Here is a 21727-nt window from a genome sequence, read left to right as displayed (position 1 = left end):
TTATTTTTGTATATGTATTTAATTTTTTCAAGTAACGAGTAGCCCGTTACATTTTTAAAAAGTCGGTAACGCGCGTTCCTTTTTTGAAAAGTAACGAGTAACGGTAACGCGTTCCTTTTTACAGATGTAACGATTAACGCGTTTCTTTTTTGTAGTAACGTTTACAGCACTAATATTAACTATATAAAACGTCAGCATAAAGGCAGATAATCAAAATTTTAAATTAATAAGCTTAATTTATTTTATTATATATTAAATAAGATTAATTTTTTGAAAATATTTGCATTTTAATCAGTAAATAGTTACTTTTAGCAGTTACATTCCAAAATAACTAGAATTCAGTTATTTTTCCAAAAATGTAACTAGTTACTTTTAGCAGTTACATTCCAAAAGATACAACTAGAATGTAATGAGTTATTTTTTTGCAAAAATGTAACTAGTTGCTTTAATAACACTAATAATTTTGTTATAAAATTTTCAAAATGTTACTACGATTGCTACTAGTGCTTCAATATTTTTCGTTGTCTTATGCCAACTAAAATTTGGGGCTATGAAACCAAATCAGGCAACAAAAATTGTTTAGCTGGACATTTTGAGAATACAGCATTGATTTATGGACAATCCAACTCAGGATAATTTTGGAAGGACTGGCTCGGAGTCTAAGGAAATAGGTTCCAATTAGTTTCTATTAAAATTTCCACTAAATAGTTTAAAATTCCTAAACCAAAATTTCTCAAGTAACACATACTAATTAAATACTGGCTACTAAATTAAGACACTCTTTCATAAGTACAGATCTTAGTGTTTCTAATAATGAAAGATTAAGCAAAATAAAACAAACTAATAGAACATATAAGAAATATTTTAAACAAATCCATAATTTACCACAAATAACCAGCCAAATGCCAAGAAGAGTTTGAGACAAAACCTTTTCCTCCAAAATTAATCATAAAATCCTGGGTGGGTATGCCTCCTATATTAACAGTGTCTCAACAAACAAAGCTTTTATACAATCAATGATTTAACTCCAAAATGTATAATTGTAATTTTATTTTTATAACTATATCTATAAATAAATAAATAGGAAAATTACAATAAATTCCTAAATGACAATTAAAAATACATCATATAAGAGATCAGGTTGATCATCACCATTGCACAATCTTCCTTTAATATTTTTGTTATTTTCCACAATTATTTAATTATATGTAATTTAAAACATGTATATAAATATTATCAAAATAAATTATTTTTGATATAAAATATTGAATCTAATAAATTAAAAAACGATTTATATATTTTAAACAATGAGTTATAGAGGGCAATTCAATTAATAATCTCAATTGGTTAAAAATTAGACATACATAATCATAATTTATATCTATAAATTTAAATATATTATGTTTTGATATCAATTATTTAAATAAAAATAGATTATGAAATAAAATTGCATAATGAATCACAGACCAAAATTAAAAGAGAAAATGAGTGAAGAAATGACATTGTCTTATCTATAGTAAAAAAAGATTGCATAAAAAGATAATTTTAAATATTAGTTAAATACTAGCAAAATGAGAATTTTTATATTATAACACATCTGTAGAAAATATAATCAATTGGCAACTAGTAAATGTTGAAGATTATTTGTCATGACATCAATGTTGTTTAATAAGTTATTATCAGTTGAAGTTGTTGTATTAAATGTATTCACCTTTTCACTCATTACATTTAGTGGTAAAAAATTGCAGGTCTGATTATCTTTTTCATTATAAGGTGAATTCATATTATTTAAAAAATTGGAATTTCTATAAAATTCACCATTGTAATCATTTTCAATAGCATGTAAATTATCTTCACTTAGTGGAATTTGATAATTCTCATTCTTGTAGGTGTTAGAATTTAATGGACTTTCATATAATTCAGTAGCAACATTAAAATTTTCTTCATTTACAAAATTTGAAGCAGGATAAATAGATTGAGTTTGGTTTGGTGAAAAATTAAGACCTCTTCTAATATTCCCCATTGAAGAATTAGATGTATTAGAATTTAATTTAGGATTAATTGGAAATTGTTGATAATATGGTGATGATGTTCCTTTATAAAAGTTAATACTGTTATTTCCCATTTTCTTCCTGTAATTTTGAGATTGATACTGATATTTTGATGAAGTTGACATAAATTTATAGTTTAGTTTATTAAAATGAGAATTATTTGGCTGATTAAAATGTGTATTTGAAGGATATTGATGAGGAAATGAAGGTGGTGGTGTTAATGCAATATATTGACTACCTGAATTAGAAAAGGAATGATCTTTTGAGAAATTATAGTTATATTGGTTTTTAAATAAATATGTAGGAGATGCAGTAGGGGGTCGGCTATGATTAGATATGTCATTGTATTCAGGAGAATAATTGTTAATGTAAGAAAGTGTAGGTTCAGTGTAATTTGAGGTAAAATGTGAAGTGATACTTAGATTGAGCATAGAATTGGGACTTATATTTTGTTTTTCATGCTGCTTATTGTTAGATATAAAGTCAGGTTTGTCATAAACATATGTTTCGTCATTATCATTATCAAAGTAATTCAAAGTTGTTTCATCAAAATAATTTGGTGAATCATATATGTTATAGAAGGTGTTTGCCTGTTCTTGATTTGATGAAGAAATCAAAACACTGTCTGAAAATGGAGAAAAATTGTCACTACCCGTAGATTGTTGACCATGAGTGTCATTGTAATAATGTGTGGAAGGATTATAAAATTTATTTTGATTGTAACTAATTGTTGGTAGTGGTGTAAAATTATTTAAATTATAAAGGATTTTAATTGATCCATTTTCTCCAGTACGATAAGAAACTTCATTTGGATCCACCCAAACACTTAAATCACAGGAAAAGGCAGATTTCAAAGTGTTAATATCAATGTCTGCATCCAATGCTGCTTCACGTACAACTTCGTCAATTTTACTATTGCCAATTGTTATACAGCGGAAAGCTGATCCTTTAGATGAATTTTCAGGATACCAATGACCATCAAATCTTGATATTAAACGATTTTGAAGTTTTTCACTAAATTTTAAAACTTTGTATCTTGGTAATTTATTGTGAAGGAATGAAATTAAAAATTCTAAAGCGATTTGTATTTCACTGAGCATTTTTGGCGATAGAGATGGTAATGGATTTTTTTGTAATGACTATTTTTTTGGTGTGAGAATTGAAGCATATATAAACTTCAATCTTTCCTATAATTTTTATTCAGTTTGGATGATTTTACAAAGCTAAAATATAAAAATTAAACAATATTTATAAAAATATTATACCTTCACAAAAAATTTTCAAAGAACAGGTTATTATATTAAAGTTACTATACGCATGCGCATCAAAAATGGCGATTTTACGTCATTAACAAAGAATTATTTATTTTATTATGACGTATTTTTTTATTGGAATTTTAATTTTTAATCAAATCACACGTAAGCAATGAAGCTTGATTAATAAAATATTATAATTTGCAGTTTTGATGCCATCTTGGAAAAGGAGAAACATCGCGAATATTTTCTATATGTAAAATATGCATAAGTAATCGCTCAAGGCCAATTCCAAATCCACCCATTGGTGGAAATCCATATTTTCTCATATCTAAATACCATTTTAATGACTCAAATGTCTTGTTTGATCTAAGTTTATTAAGCAATATGTCATAATCGTCTTCTCTTAGGCTTCCCCCACAGATTTCTCCTACTATAGGAAAAAGAAGGTCTAAGCAAGCAGCATTATTATTTTCATTTTTTTTCATATAAAATGGTTTTAATTTAACAGGAAAATCTAATATGAAAACTGGCATATCATTACAATATTTAACAATAAATGCTTCATGTTCTTTTGAAAAATTTTCACCTTCAATAAATTTTGGTCTAAATTTTTCATTGTTTAACAATAAAATTTGTGAAGCTTCACTATATAACATTTTGACAAATAGGTCTTTACAAAGGATCTTTTTGTGACCAACCTCAAAATCAATATTTTTATTGTTATTTTTGGCTATTATTTCAAAATATTTTAAAAAATCAGGTGAATTTGCTAAATAATTATATAGGCCTTTGATACATTCTTCGACAATAATGCAAATTGAATTCACATCATAAATAAAGGGCATTTCTACTTCAAGCATCCAAAATTCAGCTAAATGAAACCTAGTATTTGAATTTTCTGCTCTAAATACAGGGCCAATTGTATATACATTTCCCAACTTAGCTGCAATAGATTCAAGGTGTAATTGAGCTGAGACAGTTAAATATGTTGAATTTCTAAAAAAATTATCATTTGGTGATAAATTATTGTAATTGTGATAAATTTGAAAAGATTGATTAGAACCTTCACAATTGTTAGTAGTTATAATAGGGGTATGAACATTTAGAAAATTTTTTGTATTAAAAAAATCTGATAGATAAGAACAAGTCATATTCCTAATTTTTAGAATTGATGCAAATCCACCATGTCCTGATCGAAGATGAGGATATTGTCGAATATATTCTAAAGAATGAATTTGATTGTGTTTAATTGGATATGTTAATGGGTCAGAAACCTTAATAATTTTTATATCTATTTCTTTACATGATATTTCAACATATTGACCTTTAGTTGGACTTTGTATAACATGGCCAATGATTTTAACCAAGGTTCCATATGGATAAGATGGTGTTGGTAATTGTTTATGATCTATAACAATTTGTAATTTCTCATTTGTAGACATATCTTGAAGATCAACAAAGCTATAATTTTTGCCTTCCCTTACAGATTTTATCCAACCTGTTAACTCAACTTTATTTTTAATGAATGAATCAGGAGATTTTAATATATGATTTATTGTAGTTAACTTTCGAATTTTATTTAAAAAATATCTACTGAACAAAGTATAATGTATCATAATTTCAACTTATAAATTTTCTAAATTATTTATCTTCCACCCAACTGTTTACTTGAAATGAATTATAAAACATTAAATAAAATGGAAAATGATCACGTGCTTATAATACTTGAAAATTTATATAAATTATAGTTTTTTTTAAAGTAGTTATTTGATATCACAAATATGGAAGTATTTAATATATGCTAATAATTTAATTTGTAATTATAGCATTGTTCATAATTAAATCATAAAAATAAGCATTAAATATGTATTATAAGAATAGAAAAATTTTTCAAATTGAAATTTCGGCATCGTTTTCCTCTCTCATAGTTATGTTACTGGCTCTGAGTGTTATGGAAGTGTCTGGAATGGTATGGTCTACCCAGGGTTGGGCAAATATTTATAAAATTGTATCCTGACAGTAACATGGCAGAATGTTCACTGGATTCAAACCTCCTTTAAAAACCTATTCCTACCCCTCTTAAAATATTTCTACATCTTGGGCGGCGATATTTACAAGCTATCCTTTAGAACATAAATCCTATTAAATACCCCTATATTTACAATGTATCAGAGGACTACATTAGCTTCTACAATTTCAGGGTGATAACTAAAAAAAAATTCTGGAGGCTAAGCCCCCCATACCCCCTATTTTGCGGGTTTTTTTTAATTGAAATTTGCAAACTTTGAACAATCAATTAATCTTAGCAACTGTTAAAAGATGTGCTATATTATCATAATTTTTATTTATTTTACATATCAAAATACACAGCACTATAAAATACACAAAAGAATCAATATAATAAATTGAACTTAATTTCCGATAATCTTCTTTTCAAATATTATTATTATAATCAGATTTATATAAACAAAATACAACCTTAAACAAATTCCTTCTTAAAAACTCCCCAAAACTAGTGTTGTTAAATGGTTGGTTTTTTTCGACCACGACCCCGGAAGTCGTACAAATCATATTTCTTTCTAAAAAAAATAAAACTAGGAATTGGTAGTCTCTTAATTGGGCATGGTTGGCAAACGGAATTGATTATTTCTTACGGAAATTACTGATTACCATATAACTATTAAACATGTCCTTTATACTTGAAATTAAATATCACTTAAAATAATTTAGTCACCACCACCTTCGGGGACCTAAAAATAATACATTATGATGACATGTATTTATATCGTTTTTCTCTTTTTAAACATATTTTTAATATTTTTTTCTTCAGATTTTTTTTAGAGTGTTTGACCAGGTCAAATGACTGAATTTGATTTGTCAATGCATAAATTTTATGAGTTAATACAAAAATTATATAAATGTTATAATTAAGAATTCATTTTATGAAAAAATTTGATTATGAGGTAACTTTTCTTTGAGATTTGGATAATTCATTTAGAATCAAATTTTTATCTATAATAATCTCCTTATAAATATTTAATAGGGTTACATTTAAATGTTTTTTACCGGTGGTATCTCTAAAATAAGTTTTTAACCTTTTTAAAGTTGAAAAAGATCTTTCATTAGTGAAGATACGAATTGGTAGGGAAGCTAAAATAATTAATAATGTTTTGATATTTTAGGCAAGGAATCTAAAGTGCAATTACACATGGAAAGAGCTTGCATAGCATTTTTTAGTTTTAAAGAATACTCTATTCTGTCAAGATTTTTTACCAAAATTCGATATAAAAAAGTAACTATCATATGTGAGACTACTGCATCAGCGTAAAAGATTTTCTTACTATCCTCTCGTGTTTCAAATGTAATTGTTAAACAGTGACACTCATGTATTTTATCTTAACTTTAAAAAATTGTTTTTTTTTTGTTTTTTTACTTTATTACTAAATTTTATATTTTTCTAACATGTATTTATATCAATTCACAATCAATTAACCTAAAAATGTTAATGCTAAAAATGGTTAATTTAATAATAATAACAAATTAATGTATGAATGTATATAAAAAACAAATTTAATGATTCTAAATATTGTCCATCTCTAACATTCCACCCTCCAAAGAAATCCAGCCTAGGTCTCTTTGAGTGCCGAAAAATCGTCCCGATGTTCTTGATTTTTTACTATTATTATCGTTTCATATGTCACTTTGCTTTTATCTTTTAGCGTTGTCTTGCTTTTGTCACGTTTTATCGTTGGCTTGTTTTCACCTCGTTGGTTTGTTATTAACGTTTCGTCTCTTTGCTTATTTGTTTTTGTTCACCTTCCATAGTCATTATTATCATTTTTTTTTATTATTTTTCAAATCATTATCATTATTATTAGTTAATCAAGAATAATTAGGAATCATAAGAATAGATCCAATTGAATATAAGAATCGATCCAATTGAATATAATCATCATTTAGAAAATAATATTGAATTTGTAAGAATGTATAAAGAATCGCGTTTTAATGTTTTTTTTTTATTATTTGTGTCGCGTTTTATACAATTTTTTATATTATTTATTTTGCGTTTTATATCGTTTTTTTTATTTGATGAAATTTTTACTTTTTCAATGACTCTACTATCGCTTAACGAACATTCATTTTGTAAAATACATAATCTACTTACCCAATTGATGTAACTTTCATTTTTACCTTATACAGCTGCATTGAATAATAACAATTTCGAACTTGTAGATTTCCTCGGGTGTAATAACCTAAATTTTTCAATCAATATCGATGGATTGATGAAATCGGTAGGTGAACATATCGATTTGAGCTTGATGTATTCTTCGTCTGGTAGTCTTCTTGTGAAGGATCCTGCTTTTTCGATATCAGAGATCTGAGCATCGTTGAATATGTCTTCGAAACGACTTAGAAAAACATCGCCATTACCTGTGTATGTTGGAAATTCAATATTAATATTAACGTTATTATTTGAGGTCTGTTTCATAATTTATAATTTACAATATCCTTGAATTTTTCTATTTTATAGTATTGGATTTTATAAAAATTTTAAGAAGTTAATTTATATTTAATATTTTAGAAAATTTTAATTTAATATGCTGCCACCATGAAAAGGTTGCAGAAATTAAAGGCAGAAATCAAATGTTATAAACGTATATTACGTCAATTTATTGATATTTAAATTTAAAAAATATAATGATCACATAATTCAAAATAGTTTCCTATATATATTGACAATTTAATTTAATGTAGTTTATAATAAATTGATCTTTTTTTTAAAAGTTAAAAATAAAAAATGAACATTAGTTTATTAAGTAAATTGATTTATAAAATATAAAATTTAATATTACAAAAAGAAAGAAACAATTCTTATTACATTTGAATATATTAAGTTACGCCATAAATAGCTTAAGGATGTAAAAAAAAAAAGAATTTTTTAAAGTTAAGATAAAATACATGAGTGTCACTGTTTAACAGTAATCAACAGTTAGACTCGACAGGCTAAAGAAAATAAAAGCTTTTTAATATAAAAATATGAATAATATTCTTTTCTTTAATTGAAATAAAAATTTATCAATAAGGGGAATAAAAATGTTTATTTTATAAAAATCCGCAATCGCAGATGCATCAATATTTGAGTGATTGGATTGTCAAGAAACTACTGTTTATATTTTAATTTCTATATTAAAAAATAAATTATTATGTAAAAAAAAATTTAAAAGCAAAAAAAAATATATATAAGAGGCAGCTTGGCATGGTACACAAATTCTAGATTATTTTATTATATTCTTTCTAAATAGTAAATATAAATATAAACTTTGGGTCAAAATTACACTCGAGAAGTTCCAGTGCCGGCTTGATCCAACTCCTGAGTGGGCTTGAGCCTGAGCCAATTTTTACGACTCCGACTCAAGGTCTGAGCAGTAAAAACTCACTTTTTAACAACACAAGATTTTAGTTTTTTGCAATTTCAAAATTTTAGTATTATATTGTGTTATAATTAACTTTTATTTCAAATAGGGTGTTAATTTTTTAAATATTTTTTATTTAAAAATGCACGGGAATATCATAATACATTACTAATAAGCAGAGTTGTTAACGCTCCTTTTTAAAAGTAGCTAGCTCCCGCTCCCGCTTCTACCTTCTCAAGAGGAGCTAGCTCCCGCTACCGCTACTACATTTTTAAAAGGAGCTAGCTCCCGCTTCAAATAATGGAGTGCCACTCCATAACCGCTCCTTTGATTTTCATTTTTTTAGAAGATATACGAAACAAAATCATATTATTTTATCAAAAAGTTTTATTTATATTAAAATCTATCAAAATATTTATAACCTTTTATTAGCATTTAAAAGTAATAAATTTTCTAAATTAGAATCTAACAAACATTCATGCCTCTCCCCTAAGACCTCTTTTGCAATACTAAATAGGCGCTCCTCAGGAGCACTAGAGGGAAGCGAGGTATTATATTTTATAAAGATATTTTTTAATTAAGGGAATTTCTCAAAAATAGTAATTTTGGTATCATTATTTAAAAAATATTTGTCTAATATATTATCTTCCTGATGGTCAATTTTATGGAATCCAAAAAAATTTTCTAAATCATTTTGTTAAAAGAAATATTTTTTACTTTTAGATGTTGAAGCTGCTCACTTTTGAAAATTAAATAGTTTTCAAACACAAAAGACATTTTGCTTAAATTTGTTTGATCATTTGGATTAAAATCTTTTAGAAGTTTAAAATATTTTTTGTATGATGGAAATGGAAATTCGATTTCTTCATTTATGATCTCTAAATCCATAATATCTAAAATTATTTTTTGTTGTTATATCTATAAAATGAATATTGACTTACAAGATTTTCCAAAAAATTTTCAATATAAAGAGGAAAAACATGATGTTTAATATTTAAAAGATTAGATGATAAATCAATATAAAACTCGGCTAAACATTTAATAATAGATAAATTTAAATTAAATAAAATTTTATTTTAATTAACAAATATTATTAATATTTATAAAATAATTTAATTTATACATTAAATTTAAAGGAGCGGTGGAGTGGCGCTCCTCTATTCCAGCCCTAAAAGGAGCTAGCTCTCGCTCCCACTCCTCAATTTTAGAAAGGAGTGGTACTCCAGGTGCTTTTGAAAAAATGTAGCGGCGCTCCTTAATAACTATGCTAATAAGATATACAAAAAAAATTAATGATTATTTGAGCAAAAATAATGAAGTTTTAATGTCAAAAGTTTATTTATATTTTTAGCCAATTTGCGAAAACATATTGCATCTCTACACCCAGAATCCTTATCCTCAGAATCTGTTAAAGTACCAGATACATTGTATGGTTCGAGTAAATTATCCGCTGATGAAAATCTTTATTGCAACAAATTAGTACTTAGATATTTGATAAAAAATAATATTGCGTTTCATACGATAGACAGTCATTCTTTTAAAGACATATTTAAATATTTGAATAAGAATGTGAAAATATGGTGCAGGCAAACTGCCACCAAGCACCTAGAAACAATATATAATTGTGCCAAGAATAATATAATAAAAATTTTGAATCAGGAACATTGTCAATTGTCATTAACCACAGATATCTGGTCAGGGCTTAATTCGTTATCATATTGTGCGTTAACCGTCTACTTTATAAATAGTGAATGGAAGATCAAAAATTTTTTACTTGATACAATAGAGTTCCCGCATCCTCACGCCAGAATAGATATATTTGAGTTAATAATATCAACTCTCGAGAAATTCTAAATAGAAAATAAAATATTATCTATAACACATGATAATGCAGCAAACATAATAGTAGCTGCCGATTTGTTAGTAGATTATTTTAAAATAATGGTAACGTCAATGCGAATAATAACAGATGCTTAGCTCACATCATTAATATAATCGTTCAAGTTGGCTTAGATAGCATGACTACATATCTTGCAAAAATACACATTTTAATTAGCAGAATGCATAAAAATCCAAAATTTATGTAAGAATATATGGTTTTAAGTGGAGGTTGTAGGATTCCATTTGATATAGCCACCAGATGGAACAGTATGTATTTATTGATAACTACTGTTAATAAAGTAATATTTCATTATTTGATCTGTTTATAATCATATTTCAATATAGAATATTGATGCCATCATTAATATAAGTAAGAGATGTTTACCCAATAAAGATCATTTGAATCAAGAGGAGGCAAAGTTATTGATTGAGATGGAGTCCTTTTTATATCCATTCTATAAAATAACGTACGAAGTAAGTTCGGCGTCAACATCTTCAATTGGGATGTCACCATTGTATCTGGATAATATTGTGAATTCGTTATCGCTTGCGGAATCACATAAAAATAGCATAATAAAAAATGCTGCAAAAAAAATGAAGAAAAAATGTTATATTTATATCGAATATTTAACCACATTTGCAAATTATACATGCTCATTTCTTGATCCAAGAATCAAAAAAACCTTTTTACCAATTTTCCTAAATAACCTTGGCTATTATTAAAAATTTAAAAGAATATTTGATGACTACAATACATCGAAATCAATATATGAATTCGAAAAAGAGGAAAATAACGAATAAAATTTAATGTCTGTTAGTATTTTGAACAAACTAAGAAGGTAAATATAAATACTTAATTTAGAATACTCATTACAAAACCTCCTAAATAACATTTTCAAAACTTAATTGGAGAGACTAAATTTAAATATTATGCTTACATTTAACAAAATTTATAAGTTATTGAGTTAATAAAAATATTTATTTAAAAAAATAGAGTCCTAAGAATTTATAAAATTAATAAAACATATAGTTGCAAAATAAGCATTTTTAAAATAGGTTTATTACAAGGTTTTACAATAGATTCGACGATATAATAATTAGTTAATTTAAATATTTTATATTAAGGAATAAATTTAGCTACAGAAGAAATCGAAGAATACCTAGCAGATCCGGTAGCTCAAACATCCGTTGATATAGTGGATTGGTGGTGTAGAAACTCGAAACGTTTTCTAAAGCTCTATGGCCAAAGATTACTTATCCCAACAATCTACGTCCGTAGCCAGCGAACGTATTTTTTCTAGGGCCGGCGCCACTATTACTAAGAAAAGCAATCGAATGTCAGCGACAACTTTGAAACAATGTCTATGTGTGAATTCGTGGGATGTTAACATTTTAAATTTGCGCGAAGAATATTTTATGTAATTTATTTTATGAATATAAATTTTTATTTTTTATTTATGAAAATAATAAAGATATTGAAAATGTGGCGTTTTATATATTTTGTATTTGCAAATTTTTTACTTATAAAATGTAAAAGAGCCTATTTACGATAAATAAATAATTCTAAAGCTATCTTAAATATTAAAAATTGTTATTATAATTTTCAAAAAGAAAGGGAGAGGGGTTCATAAATAAAAATAATTTAATTCCTAATTAGTAGCATCTCTTTAGATCTAAATGTTTCAAAATTTTGTCTATGATAATATTTTTAAGCACAAATATTATGCTTTTGGATAAGTCATTCACACAATTACTAAAGAAAAAAATCAATCAATTTAAAATTATAATTTATAATGAAGCAGTGGTAGATAGCATTTATGGGGTAAGGCCTGTAGTAATAGGAATTTATTATGATTTATGATTACATATTATAGATATTGATAATAAGTTTTTTATTCATTATATATATAGATATTTATGAATATAATAATTTGTAAGGTTCAATACCTAACAGATATAAGGGGAACATTGTTATTTTTATGATGTAACTTCATATGAATGAATAATGGACGTCCGAGAATTGCATGTATGTAATTTAAATACACTAATATTACGAATGAATGGAACATATAAATTAGCGTATTATGGCAGAATCAACGTGATTTAAATAATATGTAAATAAAATAAATGTTTGTAAAACTCATAAATTATAAAAAATAGTTCAAAATTATTTCCAAGATCTTAAATCAAATAATTATAATCTTGTGTTTCAAATTTTCCAAATTTGATGTAAAATATGTATAGTAATTATATAAAATAAATTTAGCATATTTTAAAATTAGGGAAAATTCATTTATCCGAATGCCGTAAATTTAAAAATGGGATCCTGTCTGAACTTGTCCCGTCTTTTCTTATTAACTACTAATCTCCTAAATAGTTTTAAATGATATACTACTCATATTTTATACCCTCAACCCAAGTTAAAAAAAAAAGAATAAAATAATTATCAAAATTTTACTAGACCCTAAGGCTTAGAATATTTTTCTAACATCAAAAACTTTTTGCACGGCTCAAAACAAGTATATAATATTTTATTTCTAGATTTTTATGCTTAAAGTTTAAAAGTAATGAAATTAGAAATTACTTAATGAACCCAAAAGTTTTAAAACATCTTTCCAATATCAAATTTATATAAATAAACTTAAAACAAAGATCTATAATAAAATTTTTCGTCGTCGAATAAATTATAATGGCAGTGACACCATATCAATGCTCCAAAGGTTTAACAAAATCTTTATAATATCAGAAACTTTTTATTGGGTTCTAATATAAAGAAATAGTTTTTTTTTATCATTTTACATTTCACACATGGAGTTTAGAAAAATGGCACTATAAATTTATTTATAAACATAAAAGTTTTGAACATCTTTTCAATATTAAAAACTATTAACTAGGATAAAAACAAAGTTTTATAAAATTTTCATAATTTTTTCCTCGTGGATTAAATTATAATAACAGTGATAATTTTTTACTAAACCCAAAAGTTTTAGAACATTTTTTGGTATTAAAATTTTAACTAGGCTTAAGACAATATTTAAAATTTTTTTATAATTTTGTTCCTCGTGGTAAAATATAGTGGAAGTACCAATTTATTACTATATTCAAAAGTTTTAGAACATCTCTCTAGTATAAATAACTTTAAACTACGCTTAAAATAAATTTTTAAAAAATTTTAACATTTATTTTTTGCTCGTGGAGTAAAATATAATGGCAGTGCCAATTTATTGCTAGACTCAGAGGTATTAGAACATCTTTTTAGTATCAAAAACGCTTAACTTAACTTAAAACAACGTTTTAAAAAATTTCCTTCTTTCCTCGAGGAACACAATAAAATGGCAGTCCCAATTTATTATTAGACTTGATATTTTAGAACACGTTTTTACCATAAATAAAAAACTTTTAACAAGGCTTAAAACAACATCTTAAAAAAAATCATAAATTTTTTTCCTCGAGGAGTAAAATATAATAATAGTGCCAATTTATTACTAGACCCAAAATTTATGGATATCTTTCCAGTATCAAAAACTTTTAACTAGGCTTAAACAAAATTTAAAAAAATTTTCATAATTATTTTTCCTCGTGGGGTAAAATATAATGATAGTAATTTATTACTAACCCAAAAGTTTTAGGACATCTTTCTAATATCAAAAACCATAAACTAGGCCTAAATTTTTTTTTTAATTTTCACATTTATTGTTTCCTCGCGGAGTATAATATAATTGCAGTGTCCATTTATTACTAGTCCCAAAGGTTTTAGAACATCATTCTAGTATCTAAAACTTTTAACTAGGCTTAAGATATGTTTTAAAAAAAATTTACAATTTATTCTTTCCTCGTGGAATAAGATATAATAACAGTGACAATTTATTACTAGAACCAAAGATTTTTGAACATCTTTCTAATATCAAAAACATTGAACCAGGGTGAAAACAAACTGGTTTAATTTTCAATATATATTTTTTGACCCAGTTAGCCAACCCAGCAGGCCGACCCAGAGTCGACCCAGCAAGTCGACCCAGCAAGTCGACCCAGCAAGTCGACCCAGCAAGTCGACCCAGCAAGTCGACCCAGCAAGTCGACCCAGCAAGTCGACCCAGCAAGTCGACCCAGCAAGTCGACCCACCAAGCCGACCAGATGGGTCGGCTCATGCTTATGGGTCGGGTCGGGTCTGATCTATGGCTAAATCGATTTTCTCGGGTTTAGGGTTGTTTTTTCGGTTCAAACCTTGCTGGGTTTTCGGCCAAGCCGACCCGACCCGGCAATTTAACAACACTACCCAAAACACATCATAACCTAAAAAAATTTAAATTGATTAACATTTTAATATATAAATAATTATATATATATAACGTAAAAATTCCTAACTACAACAGCAACTTACATTGACAAAAGGTAATGGAATTAATATAAAGGTGTTTTACCATTTTAGAAAAGGTTTTATAAAATGAGATAATAAGGAAAATTTTGTAAGCCTGACCAAATCAACTTGAAGAATAAACGACTAGTTTAATACATAAAACTATATATCTTAGATGTTATGGAAGCCATATAATGTAATCAAATGCTTTCAGTAGTAGGAGTAATAATCTTAAATTACACAGCCACAGAAATAATAGATACTGGTTAATTTGCAGTCATAGCTGACACTCCCGGTGTAAACTCATAGAATTTATTATGTTAAATAAATTGATAAAACAAAAACACTAAAAATCTTTTGAAGAAATAATTATGCAAATATATGCAAGTTTTGAGTTATTTACACGGTAAGGATGCCATATTAGAAATAACTAGAAAATAAGAGCCAATAATATTATGTAAGTAATAAATATTATATATATCATTGTCGTACCACCTCTTATGGTATATTATGTCTTAAAATAATAGTAGTTTGTAATAATATCAAAATATTAACGTATTAAAAATTTAACTCAAAACTGTTTTTCAAAGAAGAAAAAATAGCTTTCCTAAAAACACATTGGAAAGAAAAGGTAAAAAAATGTCTAGGGATTATATCAAATGTGGGATGAATAATGTGATGATTAATTTTTAATAATATTTTTATTATTCAAAGTAAATAGATGTCGTTAAAGAATTGAATACAAATTGTTGCTTATATTTATTATAAAAACATTGTTTAGTAAAGTTTATTAAAATATTACCTATAATATATTCTATAACTGACAAATATTTCTGAAAAAGTGGCATTTAACCTAATATTTTGTAACCAATTCTATATAGAGGATTATAAACTATATGTCTACTTACTTTTTATAAAGAAATTCTTAAACTTGTTTCAAACTTGTTTGTACATTAAAAATATTTCTAAGAAAAGGCATGGTAACGGGGAGGGGGAGAAATCCCTCCTCTGAAATTTATCACTTTTTGTGAATATTTTAAGCTAATAAAAAATATCCTCCTTAGCCCTCTCCCTAGCCCCTGTCCCACAAAAATGTAAGCATATATTTTAAACATTAATTTGAAGAAAGAATGTAAAAGTTAATATCTTTTTAAACTAAAACTATTTACTATAATTCATACTTTTTTAGGAAAAAGCATTTATAAATTAAAAAAGTGAAACCAAAAAGGTTTTTTAAGAAATGAAATATAAGCAAGAGATAAGTATTTAGACTAGAGTTATTAATTTGCTTGGTCGTAAAATTTACGACCCAATTTTGTGCTCATGCCTGCTCTGAGCACGAACCCTGAGCACAGACCCGGGGTTCAGACCCGGGTCCAGACCCGGGGTCCAGACCAGGGGAGCCGGCACAAAAACCCATTTATTTTTAACTTTTTTTTGAACTTAGTAGAAAAGTATACATAAGATTTATTCATTAAAAGAACAAGCGTTTCCTCTCGGTCTCGATAGGCTAATAGGGCTAGGTGTGTTAATTATATACTGTAGACTACTGGTAATCATAATTATTATTCTAGATGGGTGGGTCCAAGAAGTTATGAATATTTTAACATGATGATATTGATATTATGGGCGTCAAATAAAAGGTGTTTTAATTAAATTTTGACTTTAATACTTATTATTAATATTCTAATTAGGCGGATCTACTAGGTCTTATGAGGTCAGAAATATTTTTAACAATAGAAAATATTGATATGGGCATCAAATAAAAAGGAATTTAATTATATCTTGATTGTAATCTAAATTATTATTCAAAGTGGGCGGGTCTAGGAGGACACAGGAATATTTTTAACAATGCACTATTTATCCGCAATTTGAAAATTTTTATTAACTATATTTTCTATTTTTTCCAATTTCGCCTCAAAAAAATGAAGGCCCACCTTTACTTTTAAATTAATGATGTGGGCCATGCAGCCATGCCCATATAAAATTTTCGAGTAATGGGTTTGATAATACTCTTGCAGCAGTTGTACTGCCTTGATCTCATTTGATCCGTTATCGTGTGTTATTGATATTATTTTATCACTTAATATAATAGATTTACTTTTTGATATTTTTTAAAAATCACTAAAAAATAAAATGTTAAGCTATAAAAAATTATTTTCCCAGATGGAATTCAAAAAATAATAATATATTTATAATATTTATACTATAAATAACTTTATTTTACATCCGTTTTTTATATTTATAAATATTTATCCTTATTAAAAATAAAACTATATTTCCATTCCCCCTTCCATCTGTTTTTTTCCAAAAAATTATTATCTCATGATAAAAATTTTTTTATTTAAAATCATTTAAGTAAAGATTTAAAAAAATGTCCTCCATGAGATTTCAACATTTATAATTCCAAAGTGCCGATAACTGAGAATTTTGCCGTCGGAAGAAATTAATTAAGTAAGTTATTTTAATGATATACTGGTCATGCGTCAAGATAAAAAAAATAAAACAGATATATTTTGACAAAGTAACCGCTAAGTATTTATTATCTAGGTGACAATTGACAAACTTATGATATTAGAAATTTTGATATATATTTTTTATGAGAAATTATTTTTTCATGGTTAACATAAACATCTTAATAATCGCATAATGTGATATATTATTATAATTTATATTTAAACAAATATATGCAGAGCCTAAATAATGATTTCACAAATTTACACAAAATTGATATATATAATATAGATTTACTTTTTATAAAATAATAATATTCTTTAAATAAAATTCTTTATTATTTTTTTTAAAATAATGGGTTTTTGTGGGGTCTGAACCCCGGGTATGAACCTCGGGTTTGAACCCCAGGTCTGTGATCGGGGTTCGTGCTCAGAGCTGGTTTAGTCGATATTTTCTACCCAAATCCCGGGTCTGGGCTCTACACAACTAACCAATTAACAACACTAATTTAGACAAAAGTGAAGTTTATTTCAATTACGATTAATAGATCATAAACTTACTAAATAATATAATATATCATATATAATTTTTTACAAAGTGAATAAATAAATTTATTTTGCTTAATAAAAGTAAAATTTAATTATAAAATTAAATTATAAATTAAGTAAAAAAATTTAACGCACAATACAAATAGTGAAATGTCGTAGATTTACAGTTTATCAATTTTATAATTTTTACCAATTGTGAATTATATATTTTACAGAATATTACAAAATAAATATCTTTTAAAGAATGTAAAATAATTCTATATTTGTTAAATTAATGAACATTCTGTTATGATATTTAGAATTGTATTGCTTTTGTTTGCGTTTATTTAAAATAGTTTTGTTTATATAAATTTGAATATTTATGGAAAATAGTTTTTTTTATATAAAGTTGAATATTTAGAGTTTATGTAAAATTGAATATGTATATTGTTAATAATCCGACGAGTATTATATTATGCAAATAATTATACTATATAATATGATTTCATATAGAAAGAGATTACTTTTTTACTTTTATATTTTTCGCTCATAATTTTTTTAATTTTAAATCTATTTCTTTTTTATTTTTATTTTTTGTTACTTTTTCCTTTTATGTTAATTTATAATTAATAGAGTTTAATAAAGGAATTAGAATTTATATGGTTTCAAAACGATAATTTTAATATTTAATTTTATTTCTATTTTATTACAAAAGGGATCGATAATCAAATTAACAAAACAAATTACCACAGTGGTGTTGAAGAGAGGAAGTCCGGGGACACATTTCATTCTAATGCCAGGCAATAGTTACAGAGTACCAAGAAGTGTTAAACGACATTCTAAGGCAAAAATTTCAAAAAAATTAAAAAAGTAAGAAATTATTTTACGTTAGCTCTGATTACATTTTGGATGTAATTAATAAAATTTTGTTAATTGGGATCAGAAATTTTATGTTTAATATTTGAAATCTAGGATTATGATTGATAGGGAAAAAAATATTTGGGTTAATGTGAAAGGAATGAATAATGATTACATTTTGGATGTAATTAAAATTTTTTGACTTATCAACTCAATGAATAACAATGATGCAATAGATCTATAACAAATTAACCATTAAAATTTAATGAAAATAAACAGTAATATTCTGTTCAATCAACTATAATGATTCTGTCCAATAAATTACAATGATACTAGATAAAGGATACCAAACTTAAAATAGAATGATCATGACTGACCTATGCAATGAATAAATCAAGCTATGGCTCATTAACCATTAAGATTTAATGATAATCAACAGTACAACTATAACGTATGGTCAAGAAAAAATGTATAGCGACAGTTCAAAGAGAATTATGTATGGTTAAGAAAAAGAAATATGCAACTTCCTGAAATAAAAAGAAGAAAATATAATGAAAATAAATGATAATAATTTTTATCTTTCTTTTTGAACAATTATTAGAATTTATGTAGACATTTACTTTGATTTTATATATATGCGTAAAATGTATTTTTTCACCCCAGTTTGATTTCTCAAGAAAGGGAAGCCTGTTGTATCTGTTGATATATAATTGACATTTATGGACATTTTATCAATTGATTTTCGCATAAAAGATGGAAAACAATATTATTATTTTGTTCTTTTAGATTTAATTAGGTGATGTTTGGTATGCAATAAAAATAGTATATAGAGTTTCGGAGTAGTATTACATTATATATATCTATAATATTAAATGCAATTTTTATATTTTTAGAAAATTATTAATAAGTGATTGTATTAGTACTGGTATTTTTTTATTTTATTTAATCATGTTCTCACAATGCTAAATAAAAGTAAAATTAACATAGCCAACATAACTCTTCCATAATCAAATCTTATTTCCCATGGGATAGGCGTTTAAGCCTTGATGATAAAACAATAGTGATTATGCAAGAGAAAAATTATCCTATTATTCAGATGGTCCCAATAGGTAATGTATTATAACATTATATTTATATTTTTTAAAGTTAATGTTGATGAAAGATCTACAGTAAATTTTATTATAATAATTTACTGATCAATTATATCATCTTATAGATAATACATTCAAAAGTACAAAAGTTACAATCTGGTTAAATTTGCTTATATTTAAAAATATGCATATAATTAATTTAGAAACTTTACCATGCTATTTTACAATTAAAAAAGAATGCTGATTGTAATTAAGCACGATTTTTAACATGGTTCAAAAAAAGGTGCATTCACATAATATGATAATAAACATGCCAAGAATTGTATCAAGACATGTAGATAAGAATAATATTTCCACATAATCAGTTGAATAGTTTTACAGAATTACGATTTTTATAGCACTTATGGGTACATTTTTTACTTAAATTAGAGAACACATATTGAATCATAAACTGTTGCTCAATAACTTTCAAATTTTGTTACCCTCTAATACATCAATGAGCATCTCGGATAAGAATAGAGATAAAATTATGGTAGGGATATAATTGGAAGTAATTTGAATTTAAATATTGGTATCCAAGCTTAAAAAGAAGAGAATGTACTAAGTGAACTCAATTTTTCACACCTTAATACACTTTCCAAACATCAAAATTATTTCAAATTCTAGCATGCCTCCCAATTACTACATGTACTAATGAAAGAACTTTCTCGAATTTATGAAGACTAAAAACATATTTGCGAAATAATACCTCGCAAAATAGATTAAATGACTTAGCGCTCATAAATATTTATCGGGAATTGACAAAACAATTAATTATCAAGTTCTAAAAGAAAATAAGATCTAACATTCAGACTTATTTTTTATATAATCTTTTAACCAATTTCGTATATTTTAAATAGATATATTTATTTTAAAATAAAAATTAACTAATATTTCGATTATCAAATGTTATTAAGATAATTCATTTATATAGGAAACCCGGCTGAAGGCCGAGCAAAAGCGGGCCGAATGCCCGCTCAAATGGTCTCTGGGTAGTGTTGTTAAACCGCTCAATTTGAGCCAATTTTTAAAACGGCTAACTCAATAATTTAGCCAGAAAAATATTGTCTAAGCCTCGAGATTTCACTAATTGATGTCCAAACTAGTATTGTTAATTGGTTGGTTGTATAAAACCAGACCTGGGGTTTGGGTCTAAAAAATCGACCAAACCAGCTCTGAGCACAGACCCGGGGTCCAGACCCGGGGTTCAGACCCGGGGCCCAGACCCGGGCTCGTGTCGTGTAACGATTTAATAAACAAGTTAATAATTAAATATTTTTTATTGCAATAATAATAATGACTGAAAGAGGGCAGGGTGGGTCTACTAGGTCTTGGGGGGTCAGGAATAATTTATCAAAACAAAATATCGATATATGGGTAAAATATAATCTTCTAAACTAAATATCTTTAGATTGATAGTATTCATTTTTTATCTTGATGGGTATGAATGACTTGGTTTTGGAGGTGGATGTGGTAGGGGGGGGGTGAAAGTGGGGGGGGGGGTGAAAATTAATATTTTTTATATGGAAATAAAAATATTTTTTGTAATGATAATAATAATGATAATGATCACTCATACAGGGCGGGTATAGGTCCTGGGGGGGGGGGGGGGTCAGGTATATTTTTATTAACACAAAATATCGATATGGGTGTTGTTTAATTGGTTGGTCTTGGTTGTGTAAATCCCAAACCCGAGGTGGGTCTAATAAAATCACTGCGATCTAAATTAGCAATATTTATATAAGAAATAAGCCAGCATTAACTCGAGTCGAACCCCATAAATAATGTTGTTTCAAAT

General features: G+C 26.3%; 1 protein-coding gene across 1 annotated transcript; it reads right to left on the bottom strand.

Annotated features, from left to right (window-relative positions):
• Window positions 1–1048: 1048 nt before the first annotated feature.
• LOC135931631 (BTG family protein-like) lies at window positions 1049–3380 on the bottom strand. The gene is made up of 2 exons (XM_065468869.1): window positions 3317–3380; window positions 1049–3274 (listed from the first exon to the last, which is right to left on the bottom strand). The coding sequence occupies exon 2, from the start codon at window positions 3149–3151 to the stop codon at window positions 1613–1615; it is 1539 nt and encodes a 512-aa protein (XP_065324941.1). The 5' UTR covers window positions 3152–3274; window positions 3317–3380; the 3' UTR covers window positions 1049–1612.
• Between the last annotated feature and the right edge of the window lie 18347 nt (window positions 3381–21727).

This window comes from Gordionus sp. m RMFG-2023, chromosome 1, assembly GCF_954871325.1.
Source record: "Gordionus sp. m RMFG-2023 chromosome 1, tfGorSpeb1-WG-v2, whole genome shotgun sequence".
NCBI classification, from domain to species: Eukaryota; Metazoa; Nematomorpha; class Gordioida; order Chordodea; family Parachordodidae; genus Gordionus; species Gordionus sp. m RMFG-2023.
This window is presented reverse-complemented; position numbering and strand designations above follow the sequence as displayed.

Coding starts and splice junctions, on each gene's coding strand:
- LOC135931631 (XM_065468869.1), bottom strand. CDS start 3,151: ATGCTCAGTGAAATACAAATCGCTTTAGAATTTTTAATTTCATTCCTT.